The following is a 25828-nucleotide window of genomic DNA, read 5'->3' as shown; positions in this document are numbered from 1 at the left end:
TGGAAGCTGGTGTTCACCATTAAGTTCAAACTTTCTTCAACTTTTCCCATGTGATGATTAAGGAGTGGGAACCCTTGGTCTAATGTCTCCGCTCAGCCACAGAGTTCACTGAGTGATTTTGTATCAGTTATTCTCTTTCAATCCAACAGTATTTATATTGTAGGAATCTGAAGGCCTTGAAGCCTCAAGGAAACTAGAACCTCAGTAAATAAATAATAGTTCATACATGCATGTTATACATTCATATGTTCTAGTCATCTGAATGTACTTCATTCATGTCTGGCACAATGGTTTAAGGTGGGTTTTATTTCAATAACTACATTAAAAATTATTTAAGGTGACTTGAAAATGAAGGATTAGCTCAACTAGCGGAACAAATTCACACCCGTTTCCTAGTTCAGATAGGGCGTAGCTATGTGCGCTCACATCAACTTACTTGCATTTCTGTTGTAAGTCTCTTTGAGGGAGATGGACAGTTCAAAAATGTGAAGTAGAAGTAAATAAAGATAAAAATGAGTACTGTATTTTTCACATTCTAAGATGCTCCAGCCCATAAGACACATCTAGTTTTTGGGAAAGAAAACAAGAAAAAAAATCTGTGTCTGCCTCCCAGCCATTTGACCCCTTGCAGCAAAGAGCAAACAGCCTATTCAGCTTCAGCGACACCTCGAGAAGGGCGGTATAGATTAACTAATAAATAAATAAATAAATGTAGCATGAGCAGCTGATTGGTGGTTAGATTGGCCTGCTGGAATACTGCTGCTCAGCTGTTCTATGCTGCGGGGATTTCCCGTCCATTGCCCCCATCGCCGCCTAGGCCAATTCAACAGTGGTAGGTGGTGGCAACAATCCCCATCACCTGGAAAATGGGACACGCGGAGGCTGAAAATGGGGTGCGTGGAGGCAGCAGTAGGTCGGGACGGGAATGGGCGGCGATGGTGGCAATGGATGGCAGCGAGTCCCACAGCCTGGAACAGCTGATTGTCAGTTTTCCGTGAGGCTGATTCAACTGCCAATCAGCTACTTATTTTAAATCAGGCTATGCTGAAGCTGACCAGGCTTTTTGCTGCAAGGAGGTAAATTTCTGGAACACAAGAGGGGGGCTTCGGCAACATTCTCTCTATAAGATATTTCCATCCACTTTTGGGATGGGGGGGAGTACGTCTTATAGACCAAAAAATACTGTAGTTCTTTTTCAGGGCTGTTTGTACCTGCCAAAACCTGAAATTCTTACCCATAGACTGTTTTCCTCTCCTTTTTTTAGGCCACCAATACAAAATCAATTTGTTCCACCTCAACAACAACCTCCAGTACGACCATCAATGTCACAAAGACCTCTTGTACGACCACCAATTCCACAAAATCCTCCTTTAAGGCCACCAGTTCCACAAAATCCTCCTTTAAGGCCACCAATTCCACGAAACTCACCTTTACGACCACCAATCCCACAAAAACCCGTTTTCCCTCGTCCATCTTGAAGACTGATAAAAGATACGTACTGAATGCCAATAGGGAAAGCATTGTATAGCAAAATAAATTAAAAGTGTTATTTTTAGAAATAAAGAAATGATGACCTCAATTTAATTTCTAAAACAGGTTTAAATTAAATTACCAAATAATTATTTAGGAAAGAAAATGCTGCCTTAATTATTAGACTACAGGATATTGTTTTTACAAGTAATAATCATACCAATACAAGTCTTTTACCCTTTTACTTTGTAGAAAATATCTGTCAAACATATAAAATGTATGTCATGTTTGTGACATTTTTATTAGAAGAATAATGAAGGCTTTTCTTCTCTAGTTGTGGGCCCAGTGAGATTCCTCCCTTTCTTTCTCTCTTCACCCGTAAGATATATTAATTCTTAACATTTCAAGAAAACACCTATTGACGTTAGTGGTCAAAGCTGTGGAAGGAATTGCTAAATCTGTCATAAAATTTCCCTTGTTGTTGATCCCGGTAAAAACTGGGGGAGACTGCTGCTCTTACTTTGATGACAGATTGGCTAATTGTACAGTTGCTCTGATTTTTTAAAACGTGCAATTGGTTCTTTGTAGTCAGTCGGTTTATTACATTAAGAAACAATGTGAATGGAAAATGATGACGTGGATGAGTGAAGCACAAGACAGATTACAAAAATCAATCAATCAATGAAAGAAGGGCTGTAATGTAGTGTTATCTATTTGAGAAAAGATCAGAAAGTGATTTGTATTGCCTTAAAATCAACAAATGTGAATTGACAGCACCGTATTGTTGATCTGCATGTTTACTGCCGAATCTTCCTACACAGGAAGATTTTAAACACTTATTCTTAAGTGTTTAAATGGCCATGTTATTGTAAAATATTTCTAAAGTTTCTTTCAGCTTCCCAAGTAAAACGTGAATATATTTTAAACATTTCTTCTAACACTGAAATAGATCATTATGTTTTCATATCATAAATCTGTGAAAGTTATACATATTTGTTTATAGCTTTATCTGACCATTTTGATAGTCATGTTAATACTGTATTATATCAACATGAGACAAAGGGTCAACTACATGCTGAAGCCTAAGAAGAAGACATGTTTTCTTAACTATGATTTAATGAAAAAACCACAATTGACTCGGCTCATTAAGCATGCCAAATCATTTCAGGTTCATAATAGTAATTTGTATCATTTTTCATTAAAGTGCAATGATGCCACATTTCTGACATACCAGCCCTGATAGTAATTTTGATGGAAACATAATATAACATTTCTGTATGGATTCATTAAACCAAAGATTTGATTAAAGAATATTTTTCTGGTGAGGAAAAGAGCAATTTGCAACCTTACAGCCCTTGTTTAAAGTCACATCATAGTCACAGCTTGTAAATATATATATTTTGAAAAAAATAATGCATTTGAATATTGAAAAATTGGGCACAGTGTTGAATAATTATGTTTCCTAATATATAGTTTAGGAGAAGCTTATTATGAATAACCAATTCAGATCTGTAAATCAAAACTAACACATATGGTCAACCAAATTTAATGAATGTTTTTATATGATAACCTCTTTCCAATATCAGTTATACATGAAATTTTGTCTAGAATTAATTTACAAAATGTTTTTGAAAAGTTTTGAATATCTCATTTTTGGTAATGTAATTGTGTTGATGAATAAAGGTATTATGCTGGATACAAATTCCAAAATTTAGATATAAACATAATTTTTAATGTTTACATTGTCTGAAAACTCATATTAATATGTATTTTAGAAACTATTGAATATTTCAAAATTAGTTAATGGTGCTTCCACCTCTAAGCTTTGTACCTGTATAAAGTTATTTGCAGTTTTGCACAAATCACTTTTGTAATTTAGAGTTAGAAAAATCAATTGCATAATTTCTGTTAAAATGGCAAATGTTGTGAACCGTTTTGTAAAAAAATATAAAAAATAAAATTATTTGACATACAAATGGCATATTTTTTAAAAAATAATTTCATCAACATGAAAAAAATCAGTAACAAGTTTAATGCTTTTTCAATATTACTTTCAACATTATTGCAGATAAATAATATAGAGGATTCTCACTTAGTGACCACTCATTCAGCAACCTTAAATCACTGCGCCTTGAATTAGCAGGTGTTTTTGCAAGATTGTCAAAGTCACATGATATCATTTGCAACCTTTTTGCTGGTTACCTACAAATGAAGTCAGTAGGGAAGCTGGCAGAGTGTTGCAAATTATAACCATACAATATTCTTACTTGATACCGGAAGTGATTCATTAAAAGACAGCAACTAGAAATGTGGGAATTTCCATTGGTAGGTGGCATATTACATGGTGTCATGCTTTTCAACTGTGTTGACAGTAATTCTAGCCCCATTAACCAAGAGCTACCTATAGTTGAAGACTTTTAAAGAATTTCTTCTTTTTAATTTGACTTATAGCTATTATCTTCTTTTTGCCAATGAAGTATTTTGATTCTGATTATTATTGCATGTATAAACCATTTTAGTATTTGTTGACAATGGAAAAAAAGACAATACTTCTAATAATACATATTATAGTATAAATCTTATTAAAATGTTTTAAGAGAAAGTATGCAGTATGGAAATGTTTACTGGCTATCTGTAAATTAACTTCAGATAGTCCTTGGGTTACGACCACAATGGAGCCCAACATTTACGTTGCTAGATAAACATTTGTTAAGTGAGTTTGCCCCATTTTACAACCTTTCTTGCTACAGTTAAGTGAATCATTCCACTTGTTAAGTTAGCAGTACAGTTGTTGAGTGAATCTGGATTCCCCTTTGACTGTGTCAGAAGGTCACAAAACATGATCACATGACTTTAGGACACAGCAACGGTCATGAACCAGTTATCAAGCATCTGAATTTTGATCATGTGACTGTAGGGATGCCGCACGAATCCCAGCGACCGATTAGGTCCCACAGAGTGGGCCTTCTCCGGGTCCCATCAACTAAACAATGTCGGTTGGCGGGCCCCAGGGGAAGAGCCTTCTCTGTGGCGGCACCGGCTCTCTGGAACCAACTCCCCCCAGAGATTAGAACTGCCCCTACTCTTCCTGCCTTCCGTAAACTCCTTAAAATCCACCTCTGCCGGGCATGTTCAATTTTATACATGGTATGCTTGTGTGTGTGTCTGTTAGTATATGGGGTTCTTTTAAATCTTTAAATATTTTAAAGTTATTTGGATTATTTATGATTTGTTCTATCTTGTTGTGAGCCGCCCCGAGTCTTCGGAGAGGGGCGGCATACAAATCTAAATAATAAATAAATAAACAATAAATAAATAAATAAATAAATGGTCGTAAGAGTGAAAAATGGTCATAAGTCACTTTTTTCAATGCCGTTGTAACAGTTCACTAAATGAACTGTTGTAAGTTGAGGCCTACCTGTACAGGTAACCTTTACTTAACTATAGTAATTGTAGCTGAAATTTGTGTCATTAAGTGATGTGGTCACAAAGGATGATATCACAGCGTCAATTAGAAATGGCAATCCTGGAAATCCCAGTTATTGTCATTAAATGAGGATTGCAGGTCTTTAAGAGAGGACCTGCTGGCTTACAATAAGCTAAGAATAAATTATCAGGACGTTGCAAGTACCAACAAACAATTCCTTAGGCGGCTTGCAAACAGGCTGGCAGATGGGTGAGTGCTACAAAGTGCAAGCAGGCAGGTATTACAATAAAAATTTGAAAAAGTTTTGCAGTGCTGAAGACTACAAAGTAAATTCATGCAAATTCAGTAATTATATTAATAGTGAAGAGATTCTTCTGTATATCTCTTCAGAAGGAGCCTCCATTCTTCAATGAGCTAAAGCAGGATCAGTTCTGAACATCTGAGCTTTATACCACTTTATAGGTCCACAGAAAGGCGATCCATGCTGAAGGAACTACAGATCACAGGTGTACGATTTCTAAATATCCATCCCATTTTGTTCCTGCATTTCTTCCCCGAAAATAATTCCAAAGCAGCAGAGTTGCCCAAAGCAAACCATATTATGCAGCATTTTCCAAACTTGGCAATTTATAAAATGTATGGACTTCAACTCCCAGGATTCTTCAGTCAGCGTGCTGGCTAGGGTATCCTGAGAGTTGAAGTCCACATATCTTCAAACTGCTAATTTTTTTTTTTTGGGGGGGGGGTTGCTTCAGTGTACCAAAGACACTTTTTCAGGAGGCAACTGGACTTTCTGGTTTATTTTCTTTGAAGCTTCTTGGATGAGAAGCGAAACGTCTTCAAAGAAAAAAAAGCTGAAACTCCAGTTGCCTCCTGAAAAAGCACCTTTGGGATAACCATCACCTGGATGTCTGAGAATTCCCACAGAGTAGATTTTTTGCTTTAGTGTATATTCAGTCGGGAGAAGTGACAATTTTGCAACGTCCTTCCTGTCAATGACTACTTCAGCTTCATCCACAACAATACACAAACTCCAAATTTGACTGTAGAAAATACAACATCCGCAACCGAATAGTTAATGGCTGCAACTCATTACCTGACTGTGGTTTCGTCACCAAACCTCCAAAACTTTAACCTTAGATTGTCTACAGTTGACTCTTCCTGATTCCCAAGAGGTCAGTAAGGGGCGTGCATAAGCGCACTAGCGTGCCTAATGTCCCTGTCATAATGTTTCCTTCTTATTAGTACCCTTCGCATCTATGTACACTACCAATACATACTTGACAAAATAAAAATAAATTAAAACCGAACAGTGATTCGCTCGTTTGTGGCTTAGCGTGCTGAGTGAATTCGGCTGGTGTGGTTGTTGAGGGGGAAACTACTGGCCGCGATTTGAAACCCTGGGGAAGTGTGTCTCAATCTTGTCAATTTTGATATGCGTGGACTTCAACTCCCAGAATTCAACACGTTACACTCGTCCGGACTTTAGTAAGCGGATGATAGAGTCCTCCCCTTTCCGAAGATAGAGTGTCGCTGACAGAGGTAGGAACAGCTTTTCTTCTTCCCTTGGCTGGAAAAATGGGCGACTGCTGTCGAGTGGATAAAAATGGATATGGAATGGATAAAATGGATGGATAAAAAAGAATAGGATAGAAAAAATCGAGGGGATAGAAAGAAAGCGACTCGACAAACAAGGCTGGGAGAGAAGGTAAGTGGCAAAGGGTTTAGACCAGCCACTTAATCTCTGGATATTGGATTTGCTCAGTGCATTACTTAAAATAACTAAATGGGCTAAATCACGAATATATGCTCCTGTAACCAGGTTTAACATTTAACAAACATGGTCTGGCCGTGACAGACACTGCCTCGTTTTTCACTGGCTTAGTTCAGCGAGTGGTTTGAACTGGGGACTCTGCAAATCCAGGACAGGAGTGAAGAAAATGCTAAGATTAACATGCAGAGAGATGCGCAGCTCTTTAAAATAATTCAGGGCATTTACTCCTACCCGAGAAATTCAAACATTTTAGATTTTTTTTAAAAAAAAAATAGTGACCATTCTGTTATGCCTGGAAACATGATAAATTAAGATGGTGGATCTTCCTGCTCTACATTCACTGTTTTACTGAAAAGTTACGAAATTGTTACATCTGAATTCCCCCATAAGAACATTAATATCCATCCCAATAAGTCATAAATCTATCAAGATTCAACTTTAGTACCAATTTAAAACAAAAATGCTCAGGTCTGTGGGTTGTAAGGTTGCAAAATACCCCCTCCCCCCATTTCTATTTTTCATTGAGTGCTTTTAAAATCATGATAATTGGTATTACTGAGAATATGTTTTTTGAATTTATAGATAACATCAGTAGGTGGCAGTAATGCTCCATCTTATTCTAACTTACTTTAATTTCTTTAAATTACTTTAATTTTAAAAATTAGTCTGGGTTGTTGAACAAACAGCATGATAAGTGTAAATCACACTTTGATATTATTTTTTTAATACATGAAAAAATATACATGTGAGAAAATAGAGGGAAGGTATCTACCTTGTCCACTAGCTTGTTACTTGTAAAGTAATAGAGGCAGAATAAAATTCTAATAAATAATAAACAACAAAATGTTATTTTTAAAAAATAGATCTCAATGTATCCATTTTCAATATAACAGTTGCCCTCTGTTCTAATTTATGTGTGTGTTTTTATATTCTGTCAATTATCTGCAACAATAACAACTCAAGTGTCTGTTATTTATTCAGTTACTTATTATGAGCAACTGTCCTTGTTCTTTATCTAGGAAAAGTGTGGCATCAAAGCTATCAGAAAACAAAGAATTTAGACAAAGCAATTGCCTCTTCAGTACTGGCATTTCTGATCATCCTTCCTGTGAACAACAAACACCTTGCAATGTTAAGTTAATGCAAACCATCAAACCATCAGTTTCTTGGTCTCACAGAAGTTTTATCAAGGGGAAACCATGCAGCAAGAGACAGTTGGAGGCCATCAGCTGGGACTGTGTGTGCTTTGTGGTTTACCAGCAGCAGGTAAAACTAGGACTGCACAAATGCTGAGTTCCTCCTTGAGAAAGCACAAAGGATGGTCCTGTATTCTTCTCAGTTATGATGATCTAATTCCTTTGGAAGCATTCAGTGAAACAGAGGTAAGATGAGGGTAAGACATGTACTCAGGGGTGGGTTGCTGCCCAGACCTGGGGGGGTGGAATGCAGCGGGGTGGCAAAAATGAAGCTCCACTCCAGAGCACCCAATTTGCACTGAAAGATGAAAGAAAATGCAGGACATCCTGCATAAACCACACCCACAGTGTGGTTGTAAAAAATTTGGTAGCCCTTCACTGCATGTACTAGACTTTATTTAATCAAATGCATTATCACTTCTGGTCAGTTACAAGGTCTTTCTCACTACCAAGGTTTTTTAAAATGCAAATTAAATAAGTTAATCAATAAATAGTTAGCTAATTATGAGAATAAACCAGAGTTGAATCCTAGCTTTGTGTTTAGAACCAGTTTGATGTAATAAAGGCATTAAGGGTACACACACACACGTTGGTGTCATTGCACTGTGGCATTTTGAGATTTAATATGTATACGTTAATTAGTTCAATATTTTATTTTTAAAATTAACAGTGAGGCTTATCTTGAAAAAAATTGCTAATGTGAATATAATCTGTGTATAAAGGGAACATATTGGTTCATCACAAATTCAATACAGTGGTCCCTTGACTTTCACGGGTCCGACTATCGTGGAAAGGCTATACTACGGGTTTTCCAAAAATATTAATAAAAAAATACTCCGCTTTTTTTTAACATTTGAACATTTTCCCACAGTTGGCCGAATATACAATACTGTGCGTTTTAACTCCCCCCCCCCCCAGCCATCCTGCTTCTTTAAATAAAAGCTCTGCTTCCGCCCTAGCCTCCCGATCCCTCCCCTTTAATTTTCGGAGCATTGGTATGCTCCACTTGAAGTCCAGCCTTACTGCCACCTGCTGCCACGCAGCAAAGCCCCCAGCTTGCCGCCCCATTGCCCCTGCAGGTTCTGAGGGAAGTAAAACCAGGAATGGAGGAGGGTGGGGGAGAAAGGAAGGAAGGAAGCTTCTCTACTTCACGGAAATTTGACTTTCGTGGGTGGTCTTGGAACGTATCTCCCGCGAAAGTCAAGGGACCACTATATATCTTTAACATCAATAAAATATCATTTTAGTTTTAATTCACATTTTCTGGGACTTTATTTTCATAGCAATTAGTTTGTTGTACATTAATAGAATACATTAACATTTTCAATAAAAATAATTAAAAATACATCAATCTTTTTTTTAAAAAAAACCCTGCATTTTTAAAGCATACGGAATAAGCTACTGGAGATAGTGGTATCTGAATTTTACTGTTTTATACTTTAATTGTAATATTTATATTAATCCTCAGCTTGATGTTAAATTTTGATTGTATTTTTATATGTGATTACTTTGGGGGAATGAAAAGTAATGTTTGAATAAATGCTTGATGCTTAGCATATTAATATTAACCTAACTTTAGTTTAGGTTTAGAATGTTTAGAATTGAAGCCAAATAGATCAATGTTGGTTCCATAAAACCAGAGAATCTTGTTCCTCACAGTCTGAGAGTCTTTCAAATGCTTTTTTTTTTTGCAAACTAAGCAAGCTTTCATGTGTTTTGCATGGAGGGGAGGCTTCTGTCTAGCCACTCTGCCATAAAGTTGAAATCGGTGGATGGGTGCAGTGATGTTGTCCTTGTGTAGAAGTTAGATTTCATACAATGCTTATACAAAATATTTGAAGGAGTATTTCCCAAAGCCTGTGGACAATACCGTATTTTTCAGAGTATAACACCCACCTTTTTCCTCCCTAAAAGAAGTGGATAATTTGGGTGCGTCCTATACTCTGAATGTAGCTTTCCCCCCCCAGTCCTAACTAGCTGCTAATGATCTTCTAATAAGCAGATTCTTTTCCCTATTTTCCTCCTCAAAAACCAAGGTGTGTCTTATACTCTGAAAAATACGGTAAGCAAAACCATCCTTCCTCAAAGAATAAAATTAACCACATATTCCAGAAAGTTCACCTGTGTTGCTTTTTTACAATTCTATGTGTGCACAGCTTGCTTTGCAGACTGTTCCAGCAGATGTGTTTTCTTCGAACACACCTGCTCATAGAAATAACGTGAAAAGTCCTTCAAAGCAATTGAGTTGGGTCTTCAGGAGGATACATCTGCTTCTGTGCTTTGAGGATTATTTTGCAAAATGCCCCTCCAAATGTTTTGCAGTGAATCTTTTATCTAATTTTGATGTTCAGATGCTAATCTGTTCCAAAGAATTAAATAGAATGAGATGGCTAGACAGAAAAAATTGTGAGTGACCTAAAATATGATTACCGGCAAAGCAAAATCTCTATAGGAAAGTGAACACAAGAACAAGGGGACACAATCTGAAGTTAGTTGGGGGAAAGATCAAAAGCAACATGAGAAAATATTATTTTACTGAAAGAGTAGTAGATCCTTGGAACAAACTTCCAGCAGACGTGGTAGATAAATCCACAGTAACTGAATTTAAACATGCCTGGGATAAACATATATCCATCCTAAGATAAAATACAGAAAATAGTATAAGGGCAGACTAGATGGACCAGGAGGTCTTTTTCTGCCGTCAGACTTCTATGTTTCTATGTTTCTATGGAGATCAAATCTCCATTTTACACTGAGGTAAATAACAGTGCATTTGTTGCTATTGATAACTGCTCCAGGTTACAGTAATCTAACATGAATAATTGTCTTCTTATGTTATAGATTTCTCATTGGAGATCATACCGGCATGAATTATTATTGTACCTTGAACACTTCCTTCAGGCTCTTATTAAAGGATGCCATTACTTTCCTCCTTCAAACAGGATTGAAACAATGTGGAAAAGTTTTATCTCCTGTTTGATAGAACAAGGATTAATATCTGCAGGAACAGAAGACTCTGCATCTTGTCAATATTTAATAGATTTCATTCCACTCAGACCAATATATTTTATTTTAGATGACAACTTTTATTATCGGAGCATGAGATATGAAGTGTACCAGTTAGCTCGCCAGTGTAAGTTGGATTTTATATTTTACACTAGCGTTCAACCTCACGATTCAGCAACGCAAAGCATATGTTGAGTTGTTGTAGTTAAAAGGGATTTTTCTTGGTGAGAGGGGTTGAACTTCTCAATTTTGTCCTGTCCTATGAATCCGTAAACTACTGCATAGAACATCTCTACGAAAACATCTTTAGTGGGCAGTCATCCATGGTACAGAATGTCACTATTTTTTACATGGTTTTTGTTAACTGTTGTTTTTGATATACTTATAAATCTTGGGGGCATGAGTATAGAAATGGCTTTTTGCATCCTGATGGATGACCTTGGCTAGAAGCGGACCATAAATCTCTGAGATGGAGAGTCAAATTACTTCAACCACCAATAGGAGTATTTCTTTTCTTGCCTTTCTTTCCAGTTGGACGATAATCCTGATGAATTGGCATCCACTCGTTGGTGGATCAGTTTGCAACAAAGAGGCTATTGGTTAGGAGTTCTTTGTGTAAGGAGGGGCTACTCTAACTGTTTCAGACAGACTGACGTTGTCAGTCTGATGCTTATTAGTTCATCTGTCCCTGGAAGGACATTGTGAAAACTGTTCTGTTAGTTAAAGCTAATGATCTAAGCATTCTGTTTCTTTTTGGTACTGAATTTAGGCAATTGCTACTTATTTAAAATAATAATAATACTTTTTATTTCAGATATATACATAGACAAAACTCTACATAACCCACCCCGCCCCCGCAGTCTCATTGACAGCTTGACTTAAATCTATTATATGGTGTAAATTACCAACGGTTGATTATTCGGTCATAAGTATGACCAATTTTTCAAATTTCAAATATTTGACATTTACTTACACATCTAATCAATTACTGCAGAAATCCTAAATAAATCTAATATAATTTTAAAGACTCTATTGAACTTATTCATTCATCTTTAACACAGCTTTCTTTTTTATTTCCCCTTTTATCCAACCATGTATAAAATTCTCCCCACACTTCATAGTATCTTGTATCTTCTCGGTCCTTAACTCCAGGAATTACTACTTATTATTTAGGGTGAGGGTAAGGAGACTTCCAATATATTTTGTATCCTGCTATGTTCTTTCTTACAGTATAAATGTGGGGGAGTTACAGATTTCATAAATCTTTCTCTCTCCCTTCCTCATTGAAGCCAATGGAAAGGATATATATATAAGCAAGCTCTGGGACTGCTGTAGATAAAGTGCTGCTTTGGCATATGACCGAGAGCTTGGATGGTTTTATAACCTGCTGAACGAATTTCCTGGCAAGCAGCTAGCAAGGTTTTCTCTGTGTTGAAAGAAATTTGGCCTTAGGGGCCAACATCAAAAGGGAACGCTTTCCTCTCTTGAAGGAAAATGTAATCCACTGATTTAATAAGCTCAGAAGGGGAAAACTGATCACCCAATGATCCTGTTCGATATTTTCACTTTTCCAAAACTATTTTTAATGCAATGCATTTTATGTAATGCATATGTGCATTTTAGAATTCGCTTACATATTGACAAGATTTAACCTGAAAAACTTGTTTAAATAGCTGAGCAGATTTTTGTTTGTGATTACATTTAATAAATATTTAATTGCTCATTAATCGTTTGTTAAATTTTTAATTTTAGTAAAGATTTTTGTATCTTACACAATCTGTGCACAATGAGTTTTAAAGGACCAGTTTTGATACAAACATTTTTTTTTTTAGATTCTTTGGGCTTCTGCCAATTGTTCCTAGACTGCCAGATTGAAGTTTGTTTAGAGAGAAATTCTCAGAGAAAGCAGCCATTACCTGAGGAAACTATATTTGCAATGACACAAAAGCTAGAGTGTCCCAATCCAAAAAAATACATGTGGGAGCAAAATAGCCTTATTCTGAAAAGTGCTGAATTTTCATTAGAAGATAAGTATGTGATCTCATTGAAACAATTATTTATATTAATTTTATATTGTTTTCTTTTATGTACACCGAGAGCATATGCATCAAAAGCAAATTTCCTTGCGTGTCCAGTCACACTTGGCCAATAAAGAATTCTATTCTATTCTATTCTATTCTGATATCTGGTCACTCTGTAGGATTCTTGCCTCAGAGGAAAGGAACTTGTGAAGACAGGGAAAACTTCTTACATAGCCTAGGCCTAGGCAAAAGTCTATTTCGGAAGATATGGGGGAAGGAGAGGGCTTCTACTTGTAGAGAAACTCATTCATTTGTACTGAATTGCAGTGTGCACATTGAATTTCTTCAGTGTTTAGTTTTTTAGATGGATATTATTGATCCCATTGATGTCAGACATTATCCTTGAGCAAGCTGCTAAACCAGTGGTTCCCAACTTTTTTTGGCCATGCCCCACCTAAGCATTTCTAAAATCCTGAGGCCTCCCCCCCCCCCATGGCATATAATTCTTATTATTCAAAAAGTGAACTGCTCACACAGAGGAAGCCTAAAGGTCCATTAAGTGGGTTTAAACAAGGTTCAAATTGCCCCCATTAAAAATGAAATTGCCCTCCTGTGGGGCGTGGGTGCTAGACTTTCATATGTTAGCACTTGTAATTTAATTTTGTAATTTTTTTTCAGTCTTCAGGTGTCTTATTTGTTATCTTCTGCTCTGGAAAATCCAGTAAAACCCATGGAAGAGAATACAGAAGCAAAGGTACCTTAAATTCTGTGGGTTGACAAGTTCAGGAGATTCGCTATACATAGGAAGCCCTTGATGGGGATAAAATATTTAGCCCCTACCATTGTGGATAAAAATAAACAAGAGAGCCAGAAAGCTATCCATTGTCCTAAACCAAGAATGTTCAGTTTTTCTCCTAAAATGGAGGATTGCCATTTTTATTTATTTTTTACATTTATATGCTATCATCTCACTATCAAGTGACCCTGGACAGCTTGCAACACAAAAAGAGACAATATAAAATAATGAAAACATTTAAAATTAACATATTAAAATTTAAAATGTTTTAGTTTAGAAATGTTTGACTTCTTTTCTCTTTGTATCTATTTTATTGTGTTTTTTATCACTGTTGTAAGCTGCCCTGAGTCTTTCGGGATTGGGCGGCATAGAAGTTGAATAATAATAATAATAATAATAATAATAATAATAATAATAATAATAATAATAATATGATCAAGACTGTATAAAAGGGACTAATCCACAATTGGTCTTTGACACTTCAGAAGCAGGTGAAATGGGATAAATGCAGAACCCAGATTCATTTTAATTATATCTAATCAATGTGTGTTTGTGACATGTTTGTTCAGCTAATAGATTTGGAGGTAACATTTGGAGGTGACAGCCTGCACATTATTTATATAAATATATAAATCTAATTTACTGTTCGATTTTTGCTTTCCAAAACTGAATAGAATTTTTAAAATCATTATAATTCAGAAGGCTTTTAATACACTTCACCTTATTTCTTAAGATTGTTTTCTATATTTAAAGTTCCTAAGACAAAATGTAAATTTTTCCAAATTGTCTCCTGGGCTTTTTATTATAAAATGCACCAGCAGTTTCACAATCTTAAATGTTGATCTTTCGCTTATATACTGTATCCTGAAAATTTTTAAAGCAAATCCTACTTAGTAGTACAAAGGTTGGTGTGAGGGTTAAATGAAAAATAATGTCTCCAATTTTATAAGCTGTAAACAGATGGCAGTAATGATGCACTAGAAGTTCAGATGTGTTCTTTAGTATCTTGTTCTTTCAATTCAGTTGATGGTAGTTGCTGTGAGAAAGATTGCATTATGTAATTGTATATGGGAATAACCTTGGAAAAAAGGAAGAGCCACAATCTAGACAATGATCTGATAAACAGAATTTTAACCTGAAGGAGGAGGGTTGGTGTAAGTGTCTCAGCAGTGCTTCTCCCAAGTTCTGGCCAGAGAAAACTACCCCAAAGTTTGATCTTGCATATCCCCCCCCCCCTTTCCTCTATAGCCAGGAAACTTCTTTTCCCTAAAATTGAATAAACACATTTTAGACATCAGATAAGTGGAAAGGATTTATAGCATCTTTTAAGGTTTAAGAAGCTTGTTCATCATTGGCAAAAATTCATAGTGATTATGTGGAGAATGAATACAGGTAACAAAATGGTTCATTTCATTTCAAGAATTATTTCCCATTGGTATTAAAATATCCACATTTAAGCTAAAGTTATCAAGGTGGAGGCAATACTGTTTATTCAACCCTTATATAAAAAATTAGATTGTGAAGGGAACTTGTTACAGAATTGGAAGAAAAAGCAGATGCTTTGGTACTATGCCAAAACTCGGCAGGGAAAGTGAATAACTTTCAGAAAATAACCCAAAATTGTTCCAATACGAAGTACAGTGGTACCTCGGTCAATGTACCCTCTAATTTTTTTCCGGTGTGGGCGGAAAAGTATAGTGTCTGAGCGACAGTCCCTTTCGGACTGGGTGGAATAAATAAATAAATAAATAAGAAAAAAATCCCTTTTATTAAAAGAAATTAATAATTTAAAAAACCCAAAATCCATTACTATTAAAACTAAATCAACCAGCAAAACCAAAAACATAACTATTAATAAAAACAGGTGAGGGCTGGGTTTTTTTTCTGTTATTATTTAAGTGCTTTTACCATATGCTTTAAATCAAGTGACTTCTCTCTCTGTTTCTCTCTCCTGTCATTCTCTGCCTCAATCATTTTCTCATTTCTCTTTTCTCCCCTTTTTTCTATCATTTCTCTCTATCTCTTCCTTCCACTCTTCTCTCTCTCTCTTGCTTTCTCTGTCTCTCTCTCACTCTCTTCCTTTCTCATCTCTCTCTTTCTTTCTCTTTCTCTCTCTTTCCCCCTCTTGGTCTCTTTCTTTTTCTCACTTTCTCCCTCTCTTGCTTTCTCTCTCTCTCTCACTCTTTCTTGTTTTCTTTCTCACACTCTTTCTCTCTCTTGTTCTCTCTCTTGCTATCTTTCTCTCCCCCCTTTCTCTCTCTCTCTTTCTCACTTTCTCTCTATCTTGCTGTCTGTTGCTCTCACTCACTCTCGTTCTCTCTCCGTTCTTCTCAGCGGAGGCTGGTGATATTCAATGTCGGGGGCGCGCGCACGGTTGCGCACGCTCCCTATCTCCATACCAGGCCACTCAGAACATTCAAAATAAAAAAAACCTTCGCTGGCGAAAGTTTTTCTTATTTTGAATGTTTCGAGTGGCCTGGTATGGAGATAGGGAGCGTGTGCAACCTGCCCCGCCTCTCCTGCAACCCCCTTGTTGAGAGCCCGGGATGAAAGTGCTCTCAACAAAGGGACTGAGATGGGCAGGGCGTGCGTTCTGGGTGCGGAGGAGCCGTGCCCAAAGGTAGGAGGCGGCGGAGGAGCAGAGGGGGCGGATCGGGCGGGGGGCAGTGACGAAAGGCCGAGGGGGCCGGAGGCAACATGGGGAGGCAGGGGCGACTGTGGCTCCCTTCCCTTCTGCTGCCGGCGCCTTCCCGCCCCCCCACGGGACTGCGTGCCCATGGAAAATGGGGACTGCGCGCCCATGGAAAATGGCACGTGAGGCGGTATTTTGGCGTGTGCGCGTGCTCACGTGCGCAGCCTACGGGGAACGGTGACCTCGGTTCTCGACCACAATTCGTTCTGGAAGTGTGGTTGAGAACCGATTTGGTTGAGAATCGAAACAATTTAAAATAAATTCACCTCCTCAGTTGTCTCTCCCTCTAGCTTGCCTGCTTCTGTCCCCGTGTCTCTCTCTCTCTGTAACTTGCCGTCTTCCGTCTTCAGTTCTCTTGCTCGCCCCTGGCTCTCTCTCTCTCTGTGTAACTTGCTGTCTTCCGTCTTCAGTTCTCTTGCTCACCCCTGGCTCTCTCTCTCTGCAACTTGCCGGCTTCCCTCTTCAGTTCTCTTGCTCGCCCCTGGCTCTCTCTCTCTGTCTGCAGCTTGCCGGCTTCTATCTTCAGCTCTGTCGCTCGCCCGCTACTGTCCCTGGCTCTCTCTCTCTCTATGTAGCTTGCCGGCTTCTGTCTTCAGCTCTCTAGAGTGTTCGAGTTCCAAATACAGTGGTACCTCGGTACTCGAACGCTTTGGTTCTCGTACATTTCGGATACCGAACAAAATTTTCGGCAAAAATTTGCTTCGGTATCTGAACAAAAATTCGGATACCGAACAGCCACAGAAAATTTTGTTTATTATCCGAAATGAGGGGACGGGGTGAGAAGGAATGGGAGTCGGAATCAGACACACCCATTCTGGCCGCCCACTAAACAGCCTCCCAGTCGTGCTCCAAGCTGTAGGGAGTGGGGGGGGGCGGCTGCAATACCGGCAGTTTCGGGGGAGCTCCTTTCCTCAGTGGTTCGTCTTCCCTTTAAGCAGTTACATGAACTTTCTCTTTCCCGAGAGTAGCGATGGCAGCAGAGGCTTTCCTTAGAGCAGTAGCAGCGCCAGGAACGTCAGAGGCTTCCCTTTCTCATCTCACGTTCCCGGCGCTGCTGCTGCTGCTCTAAGGAAAGCCTCTGCTGCCGTCGCTACTCTCGGGAAAGAGAAAGTTGGTGTAACTGCTTAAAGGGAAGACGAACCACTGAGGAAAGGAGCCCCCCCAAAACTGACGGTATTGCAGCCGCCCCCCCACTCCCTACAGCTTGGAGCGGAAGGGTGTAGGAAGGGTGGGGGCGGCTCAATACTGTCAGTTTCGGGGGGGGGGCTCCTTTCCTCAGTGGTTCGCCTTCCCTTTAAGCAGCTACACCAACTTTCTCCTTCCTGACAGCGGCAGAGGCTTTCCTTAGAGCAGCAGCAGCGCTGGGAACGTCAACGGCTTCCCTTTCTCATCTCACGTTCCCGGCGCTGCTGCTGCTCTAAGGAAAGCCGCGGCCGCCGTCGCTATTGCCGGGAAAGAGAAAGTTGGTGTAACTTCTTAAAGGGAAGAAGACGAACCACTGAGGAAAGGAGGCCCCCCCCGAAACTGCCCCCCCCCCTTACTACAGCTTGGAGTGCTTAGACCTCATATCTTTATCCCATAGGAAATAAAGGAAATAGGGGCTGGAAACCAATTAAACCAATTTCCATTATTTCCTATGGGATAAATTAATTCAGTACTCGACCAAATCGGTTCTCGACCACACTTCTGGAACGAATTGTGGTCGAGAACCGAGGTACCACTGTATTTGTTCGGATTCCAGGGCAAAGGTTTCTTGAATTTCCTCGTCGAATACCGATTTGTTCGAACTGAGAAGCGTTCGAAAACCAAGGTACCACTGTAATCTGTATTGTTAATTCTTACTAAATTATTTATCAAATTTAGATACCATACATGTTACTATCCATAAATCTGATGGACTAAGGATCAATAACTCTTATTAAAACAATTTTGGTTGATCTTGACTAGGAGATGGATCGGTCTATATGTGCAAGCAATGTTCTACATCAAGCTGATCAAGTTCTCAGGCGAGCAATCTCTGAAACAATGCAGAAGGCTAAAGGTATGTTGAGAAGACTTAGGGATGACTTCACTAGTGGGAATGTAACTTTTTTCTTCTGAAAAAAAAATACTGCAAGGAGGGAGAGGGGGAATGTTGACCCATTGGTTACAATAGGAATTGACTGACTTGTGTCCCGAGCCTAATGTGATAGACTGAGGTAGAGTGACTGCCCCAAAGTAAACTGGACACTTTCATTAGAGGGAATTTAACTATTGCTCTGAAGGCTGTGCTAAATGATGTCTATGGAACATTCTATTGCTGGGACTGTTTTTGTACACAGAAGAGACCATATATACACTGCTCAAAAAAGAGAGAAGGGGACACTCAATAACGCATCTTAGATCTGAATTAATGAAATTCTCATTGAGTACTTTGTTCTGTACAAACTTGAATGTGCACAACAGCATGTGAAATTGATTGTCAATCAGTGTTGCTTCCTAAGCAGACAGTTTGATTTCACAGAAGTTTGATTTTCTTGGAGTTATATTCTGTTGTTTAAGTGTTCCCTTTATTTTTATTTTTTGAGCAGTATAGTATTAGCAATTGAAAAGTTCTTCGCAGATCATTGTTCTGCAATGGCAGACCTGGTTTATATATTACACTAAGCCAGACTTTTCTAGCCGGGACATCAGAGAGCTGGGCTGGCTGTAATATATCTGAGAAGGATAGTAATCTTACAGTTGAAAGGTTGGTTGTTTTTTATTGGGAGGTTGGGTATTATAAGTATAAAATTAAGCCTCAAAAATTTTATATATATAGATGGTGTACTCTGAGGAGTTGATAAGCTGATTTATTGACTAAATCATAACTGGCTGGGTTTATATAACACATGAAATGTGTTTCTTATACTACAGAGCCTGGTTGTAGAACCTGCTAAGCCAAAGGAAACAAACCACATTATGGCCTAGACTTGTTTGTGGATCTATTTTATAGCTGTAGCCATGTTTCTTTTTAGATAATAGCTTTTCTTTCTCTAATATTAAGATAATACAATGTTTAAACAATAGCATTTCGTGGTTTGTTTTGTTTTGCAGCCAAAAGCCTTACTCCAAGTGAGATGAAGATTTTGTCAGAGGAGCTCAACAAGCAGAAAGTAAAATTCTTAGAAAAGTTAAAACAAAAGACTAATAAAGAAAATCAGCTTTATGTAGAAAATAGTACATTCGATATAACTTCTCTATTTTCCCAAGAGACAGATGATATTGTTAAAAAGTATTTCAATAAACAGTAGCACTTTATTTTGCTTCATTAAGTGGTATCGATGGTGTGGTGGGAATTGAAGAATAAAGCTATTTGTAATAGATACAGCTTCCCTGTGTAAGTTTAAAAGTTAAATTTAGTTCTGAATGGTACAAAGTATTATTCAATATTAACAATGTTATTTCCTGCTTGAAGATGTTTAATTAAGGGGCACTATTTTTTTTCTGCCAGCTTTCCATCTTAGGTGCCTATAATTATTGTGCTTGGAGAGATAGACAAATTTCCTTCCAAGCTCCTTATAACAGCCAGGCAAGCAGGCTAAAAGATCCTCATGCCTTGCTAAATAAAAGTTATAAAAGTGTTAGGGTAAATTTTAACAGGTGTCTTACTACACCAATTTATTCAGAATGCCTAATTCGGCTGCTAAGAAAAAAAAAGATTAGACATATTTAATGCCTGCAGGTAAGTTCACTAAGAAATCCCAGGTTTTTATATATATATACCAGGAATTTTTAAAAGGCTGAACAAGGCAGTGATCAACCATTTCCATATTATCACCAGGAAACCCAAATATTACCAAATGAGTTTAATGTGAATAAATGTACCTCATTAGCATCCTAATCAAAATGTTTAAAAGTATTGTGATTCTATTTTTCATGCAAAAAGACTTCCTTTTGTTAGTGGCAAAAATCCAGGTTGGAATATACACTGTTCAAAAAAATAAAGGGAACACTCAAATAACACATCCTAGATTTGAATGAATGAAATAGTCTCATTGAATACTTTGTTCTGTACAAAGTTGAATGTGAAATCGATTTTCAGTGTTGCTTCTTAAGCGGACAGTTTGATTTAACAGAAGTTTGATTTACTTGGAGTTATATTCTGTTGTTTAAATGTTCCCTTTATTTTTTTGAGCAGTATATTATTTCATCACCTTTATATTTTACTATATATAAAAAAAATAGTTCCTGATTCCAGACAACTCACTATTCTCAGTGGTGTCCTACCTGCTCCATTTTCCTTTTTTTAGTACAATCTCCAGCCAAATTAGTGATCATTAATGCTATTTATTCTTTTGATATTATTGAACAGGTAGTCCTCAACTTACAACAGTTCATTCAGCAGCTGTTCGAAGTTATGACACCACTGAGAAAAGCGAGTTAAGACTGTTTTTCACAGTATCCCCATGATTATATGGTCACACTTGGTGACTTATATATATGATGGTTATAGTTTCATGATGTCATGTGATCATTTTGCAACCTTCTAATAAACAAAGTCAATGTGGAAGCCAGATTTATTTAGCAACCGTGTTAAGCTTCTTAACAACGTCAGTGATTTACTTAACAACTGTGGCAAGAAAGGTCATAAAATGGGGCAAAATTCATATAACAATTGTCTCACTTGGCAACAGAAATGTTGGGCTTGATTGTGATCATAAGTAACCTACATAAGGTTTTTTTAAGCTCAAGTGCAGATATTGCATGATTTGCAATATTCCTTGTTATTGACTTTATCATAAATTTGCCCCTAAGTACAAGGTCCATACCTCCATGCATTCTGTCCTGCATATATGTTTATCCTTTATTATAATGACTTCTGTTCTCTTGAACCCAGTCAGTAATTTTGGTCTTTGTATGGCAAGACTGGCCCAAGTTTGGAAGCTGCAAAACTATGAAATGGTGTTATAGGCATACAAAATATCTGCAGATAAGTTTTCCCTAAAGACTTTCTCATAAATACCTGTGCACACACCCACATGCACTTTTAAATCTAATTAAAATGGTAGAATATACCATTTTTATTTTTTTATTTAGAGGTAAACCAGACCACTATCTATCAAATGCAAGACCTGCAGAAATCTTGAGTCCATATACCAGCAATACATATTTTTAAGTTTCATAGATTTCTGCATGGACCAGTGTGGCTATACAAAGACCAAAATCATTCACTACGTTACAGCTGACATCTGAACATGCATCTCACTGGAAACTAGTAAGATGGAAATCTGCTAGAAAGGAACCTCAGGTAAGTAGATAATCATGTGCTGTTTAAAAAAAGCCCTGCAAATATTTAATATTTTACAAAACTGTAAGCTATTGAATATTACTCCTCATAAAAAACATTTACAACATTTTTGCAAATGAAAATATCAATCACTCAAATCTTTATTACCATCATAGACCAGCAATGCAAATAAAATACTTGAAATATACTTGGGAGATTTCCCCCCTCCCCCCCAAAAAAGAAGAGAGAATGAAATATTCTCTGAAGAAATACAGGAATCCACTGATTTACTTCAAGTGTATGGGGTCATTAACAGCTATCCCGCTCAAATCGTAGCTACTTACCAGAGGCTTCTACCTTTCATAGTTTTCCGCAAGTGGACAATATCTAATCCCAACTTTCATCACCAGGTATGTCGATCAGTGATGGGAATTTAAGCGCTAGGGTGTTTTGTGACATCCTTTTGCAAGGGATTTTAATTTGATAGTATGAATGATAACCAGTAAAACTTCAAATTTAAAAAAATCAGGAAATTCTAAAAATGCGCTGATCAGAGATGGCATGTAAGAGTAAGTAAATGCCATCTTTTTTCCTTACCATCCTGTATTCCTTCTTCCCAAGTCTTTCCTCCTCAAAGGTTTGAACAAGTCCATTTTTCAGAGTGATCAAACATTCTGAAGATGAAGCTTATAATCAGACATACCCAAACATAAAAAGAAGTAGGGTTTTTAAACAGTTCAATAAATGCACTCTCTCATGTTTGAAATGGGTTTGTATGTGCATATTTACTTGTTATGCAAGGGATAGCAATATAAAGTATATTTTTGTTTCCTGTGAAATAAAAAAATATACAATAAAAGTGCATTTTAGTGTTCTGTATGCTATTAAAGAATTATGTGCTATAAACTAATATTCTGTAGTCTCTGCTAGCATAATTTGTTTAAAGTGCCTATTTTTTCCTAAGTATTTTAAGACAGAAGTATCATACATTTTATATCCACTGCAGTTCATTAATGTGATTCTGCATATTTGCATCTTGCCTTACCACGTCCAGAATCTTTAAGGAAAACCAAAAGTCTAGACTATTCTTTGTTGCTTGTTGCCTCTGTGACTAGAATGCTGTTTGCAAAAAAGAAATTATTCATAGTTAAAATGACCACACAAAATCTGAATGGGTCATTGAAATCATGTAACTTTCTTGCCATTTCATTTCTATTAAAAATCATTACTACTTAGAAGGCAAAGGCAAAATAGCACAGACATCTGCACTTAAAGGCAATGAAAATATTTGTAATGTGTTGAAAAGCTAGTCAAAAAGATTATGGTACATTCTTTTAACACATTATCCATTTTGTTCTAATTTTTTCTTTTTTCACAGTTTTGAAAAGTTACAAAAGTTTTAACACCAGGCATTGTTTGGTCCCCCCCCCCCCCCCCGAACAAGTTAGTAGTACTGGAAAGTGGATATTTTTGTACTCTTATTTCACGTTATTACTTCAACAATGTACTATTACAAAAGGAACATCATTAAACATCTGACTGCAATTACAAGGTTTTGGGTGTAGGGAATTCTAGATTTTCTTGTAGACATTATGTTTGCTGATAATGCTGATAGAATTTTCTAGCAGTTTAGCAGGTGGCCCACACATACAATCTTACAGCCCCCAAACTGATTGTATTAGGCTAATTTGAGAAAAGCAGAATTATAGGCTCTTTTGTGGCCTAGGCTAACCTAAGGAACTGTGCTAAAACTGATCCAATATTTTATTTATAAAGTATAAAGTAAAGTAGAAGATACAATTGCACTGTAAGCCTCGCTTTTGCTTGAAGAGCTCAGTATAAAGAATACCACCATGAATAGCAAACATATTGTCAGCAAAATATGACAATATAAATTGTCTGCATCCAACATTAAATTGTTAGCTGGATTCCTCCAAAGGCAACTTTCCAATTACGTAAGTAACAGAAATGTGTTTAAACAAATAAATAAAAGAAAGCACGGTCTACATTTTAAAAAATCAGTCAATGCTGGCTATGTTGGCCTCTGGCAAAATGGCAAGCAAAGTCATATTTGTTTTTACATTTGCAACCACAAATGTTGCATTGGAAAGGGTTCTCAAATCCATGGCATCCCATATGAATAGTGTAGAGGATATTGTCAGCAAAATACATATCACAGTGCTGGCAGTGATGCAAAAGCTGAGGATCTTGAACCGGAAGAGTCGGTGCTGGAGTGCTTGGTTGACTGTTGCTGATACTTGGGGTGCTGGCCTGGGCACTGTGGTCACTACTTGGACCAGCCACCGGACTGTAATTTCTTTGTGAATGTACAGGACGAGGATCTGGACTTGTAGGGGATGAGTTCTGGGGAATACTGGTTGTGACAGCTGGAACAGAAGTTGCTGCAGTAGGTTGCTGCATCATAAAAGGCTTTTCATCTTGACACTGTACAACATCAGGAGACGGTGGGTTTTGGTTTTCAGGGGGGAGACTAGACAATTGTCCTGCTAAAGTAGATAGCTGGTTTAAAGGGTTATCTATCATAAGGTCTTGTGAATCTCTCGGCAATCCACTAGTCTCTGTTGGTTTTGTTATACTTTCGTATGCTTCAGCCTGAATATTTGGAATTTCATGAGTGAAATCATTAAGATAATCTGGCTTCTGAACCACCATGGAAGGTGGACTTAAGTTAATGAGTGCTCTTCGGCTATACCCCAAGTTACTGGTCTTCTTTTGCAAAACACCCCACATCTTCTTGCTACTAAGGGAAGGTCTTGTACCCTTTATTGGCACCATTTTATGTTTGCGTCTCCGGTGGTGAGACAAGTTGCTTCTGTCACTACAACGGAAGGAACACAATTCACATTTGTAAGGTTTTTCACCAGTATGAGACCGCATATGAGCTTCCAGATGACGTTCATAGGCTGATGCAAAGGGACATAGGTGACATCTATGTGGCTTTTCACCTAGAGAAACACAAAGAAAATTTTATTTTGATCACTTTTTCATGGCAATTGCACCCTAATAAAGCAAAAGAAGTACCGTATCTTTCAGTGTATAAGACACACCGGAGTATAAGATGCACTTTAGATTTTAGAGGTGGAAAACAAGGAAAAAAGCATTCTGAACCAAATGGTGCAGTAATATATTATTTAATAAAATACCAGTATAGCAGAAATACTTTTTATAAACATGTACACTTTTTACAAACTTCAAACTTGACAGCTTTATGACTTGTGGACTTCAATTCCCAGAATCCTCCTCCAGTAATGCTAGCTCAGGAATGGGAGTTGGGGTCCACAAGTCTTAAAGTTGTCAGGTTTGAAGACCCCTGGATTGTGGATTAGGTGTGCAAAGGTCTTCAAACCTGGCAACTTTAAGACTTGTGGACTTCAACTCCCATTCCTGAGCTAGTCCTCCTCTAACTGTGGCCACTTAGCTCTTTGAACTTCCCACCTCTATTTACAAAGAGCCATAAGGATTATCACAGGAGATTCAGGAGCTAGGGACAAAGTTGCAGTCTTTGGGAAGGAGGGAGGGAGGGAAAGAAAAGCCGCCTCTCTCCTCTCCCCCCTTGCAGAAAAAGAATAGATCAAAAATAGGAAGTGAAAAGTATATCCTGTAGTCCTGGCAAGGTTGGGGTTTAATTTAATCTGATCTCACCCTGGGAAAGAGACTGGAGTTCAGATCACTTTAATACCAGAGAGATTGGTGAAAGAAATCATATGGAACTCGGGTTTCTTTCAGTGTGATAACTGGAAAGGGAGGTAAAGTTTCTGTGCACATGCATTGTGTCTCTCTCTTCTCATTCTGCCTGGGGCAGCCAGAGATGTGGGGGAGGCTAGTTGGTGATAGAAACGAAGAGGGAAACACTGGAAATTTGTGTTAGCTACCATAGAAGGAGGCTGCTGGGAAGCACTGAGCAATTTTGCATAATGATACAACTCCTTCTCCCTTATGTCCTCTTTCTTTCTCTTCTCTCTCTTCTTTTCTCTCTCTCTCTGTCTCTCTCACACACACAGACACACAAACACACACATGGCAGAGACTGGCGCTCAGGTCATGCAGAGCCGCTGCTCTAGGGAAAGCAGCTTCTCCCATCCTTCCTGGAAAGCGTCTCTGCTGATGGGGTGCTCCCCACCCCCAAAGTCTTTCATTGCAGCTTGAGTGTTTGGCCTTTGAGACTGGCCTGTTTTCC

General features: G+C 37.8%; 3 protein-coding genes across 4 annotated transcripts in view; 2 read left to right on the top strand and 1 right to left on the bottom strand.

Moving 5' to 3' along the window:
* LOC139167730 (disintegrin and metalloproteinase domain-containing protein 9-like) overlaps window positions 1-3446 on the top strand; it is a 46034-nt gene extending 42588 nt beyond the window's left edge. Inside the window, exon 22 of the mRNA XM_070752546.1 lies at window positions 1265-3446. Within this exon, the coding sequence (XP_070608647.1) occupies window positions 1265-1478 (214 nt within the window). The 3' untranslated portion in view covers window positions 1479-3446. The remainder of the gene's footprint in view (window positions 1-1264) is intronic.
* A 2912-nt stretch (window positions 3447-6358) lies between these two features.
* PSTK (phosphoseryl-tRNA kinase) lies at window positions 6359-19726 on the top strand. 2 transcript variants are annotated; one of them, XM_070752545.1, is made up of 7 exons: window positions 6359-6439; window positions 7691-8053; window positions 10709-11000; window positions 12706-12904; window positions 13573-13648; window positions 18330-18423; window positions 19458-19726. In XM_070752545.1, exons 2-7 carry the CDS (start codon window positions 7871-7873, stop codon window positions 19652-19654), a joined length of 1041 nt encoding a protein of 346 aa, XP_070608646.1. In that variant the 5' UTR covers window positions 6359-6439; window positions 7691-7870; the 3' UTR covers window positions 19655-19726. The 2 variants fall into 2 exon arrangements, with proteins under 2 accessions (XP_070608646.1, XP_070608645.1); XM_070752544.1 differs by having other exon boundaries at window positions 6407-6605.
* Window positions 19727-22396: 2670 nt separating this feature from the next.
* The window catches only part of IKZF5 (IKAROS family zinc finger 5), a 24646-nt gene continuing 21214 nt past the window's right edge, over window positions 22397-25828 (bottom strand). The window contains exon 6 of the mRNA XM_070752542.1: window positions 22397-24596. Coding sequence (XP_070608643.1) covers window positions 23653-24596 — 944 coding nt within the window. The 3' untranslated portion in view covers window positions 22397-23652. The remainder of the gene's footprint in view (window positions 24597-25828) is intronic.

The sequence above is a fragment of the Erythrolamprus reginae genome, chromosome 5, assembly GCF_031021105.1.
Source record: "Erythrolamprus reginae isolate rEryReg1 chromosome 5, rEryReg1.hap1, whole genome shotgun sequence".
In the NCBI taxonomy this organism is placed as follows: Eukaryota; Metazoa; Chordata; class Lepidosauria; order Squamata; family Dipsadidae; genus Erythrolamprus; species Erythrolamprus reginae.
Note: the sequence above shows the minus strand (reverse complement) of the source record. Positions and strands in the feature narration are given on the sequence as shown.

Bases quoted from the DNA above. Each gene is read 5' to 3' on its own strand.
- PSTK (XM_070752545.1), top strand. From the start codon at position 7,871: ATGCAGCAAGAGACAGTTGGAGGCCATCAGCTGGGACTGTGTGTGCTT. The intron at 11,001-12,705 runs GTAAGTTGGATT...TTTTTTTTTTAG, and splicing joins GTACCAGTTAGCTCGCCAGT to ATTCTTTGGGCTTCTGCCAA. The intron at 13,649-18,329 runs GTACCTTAAATT...GATCTTGACTAG, and splicing joins AAGAGAATACAGAAGCAAAG to GAGATGGATCGGTCTATATG.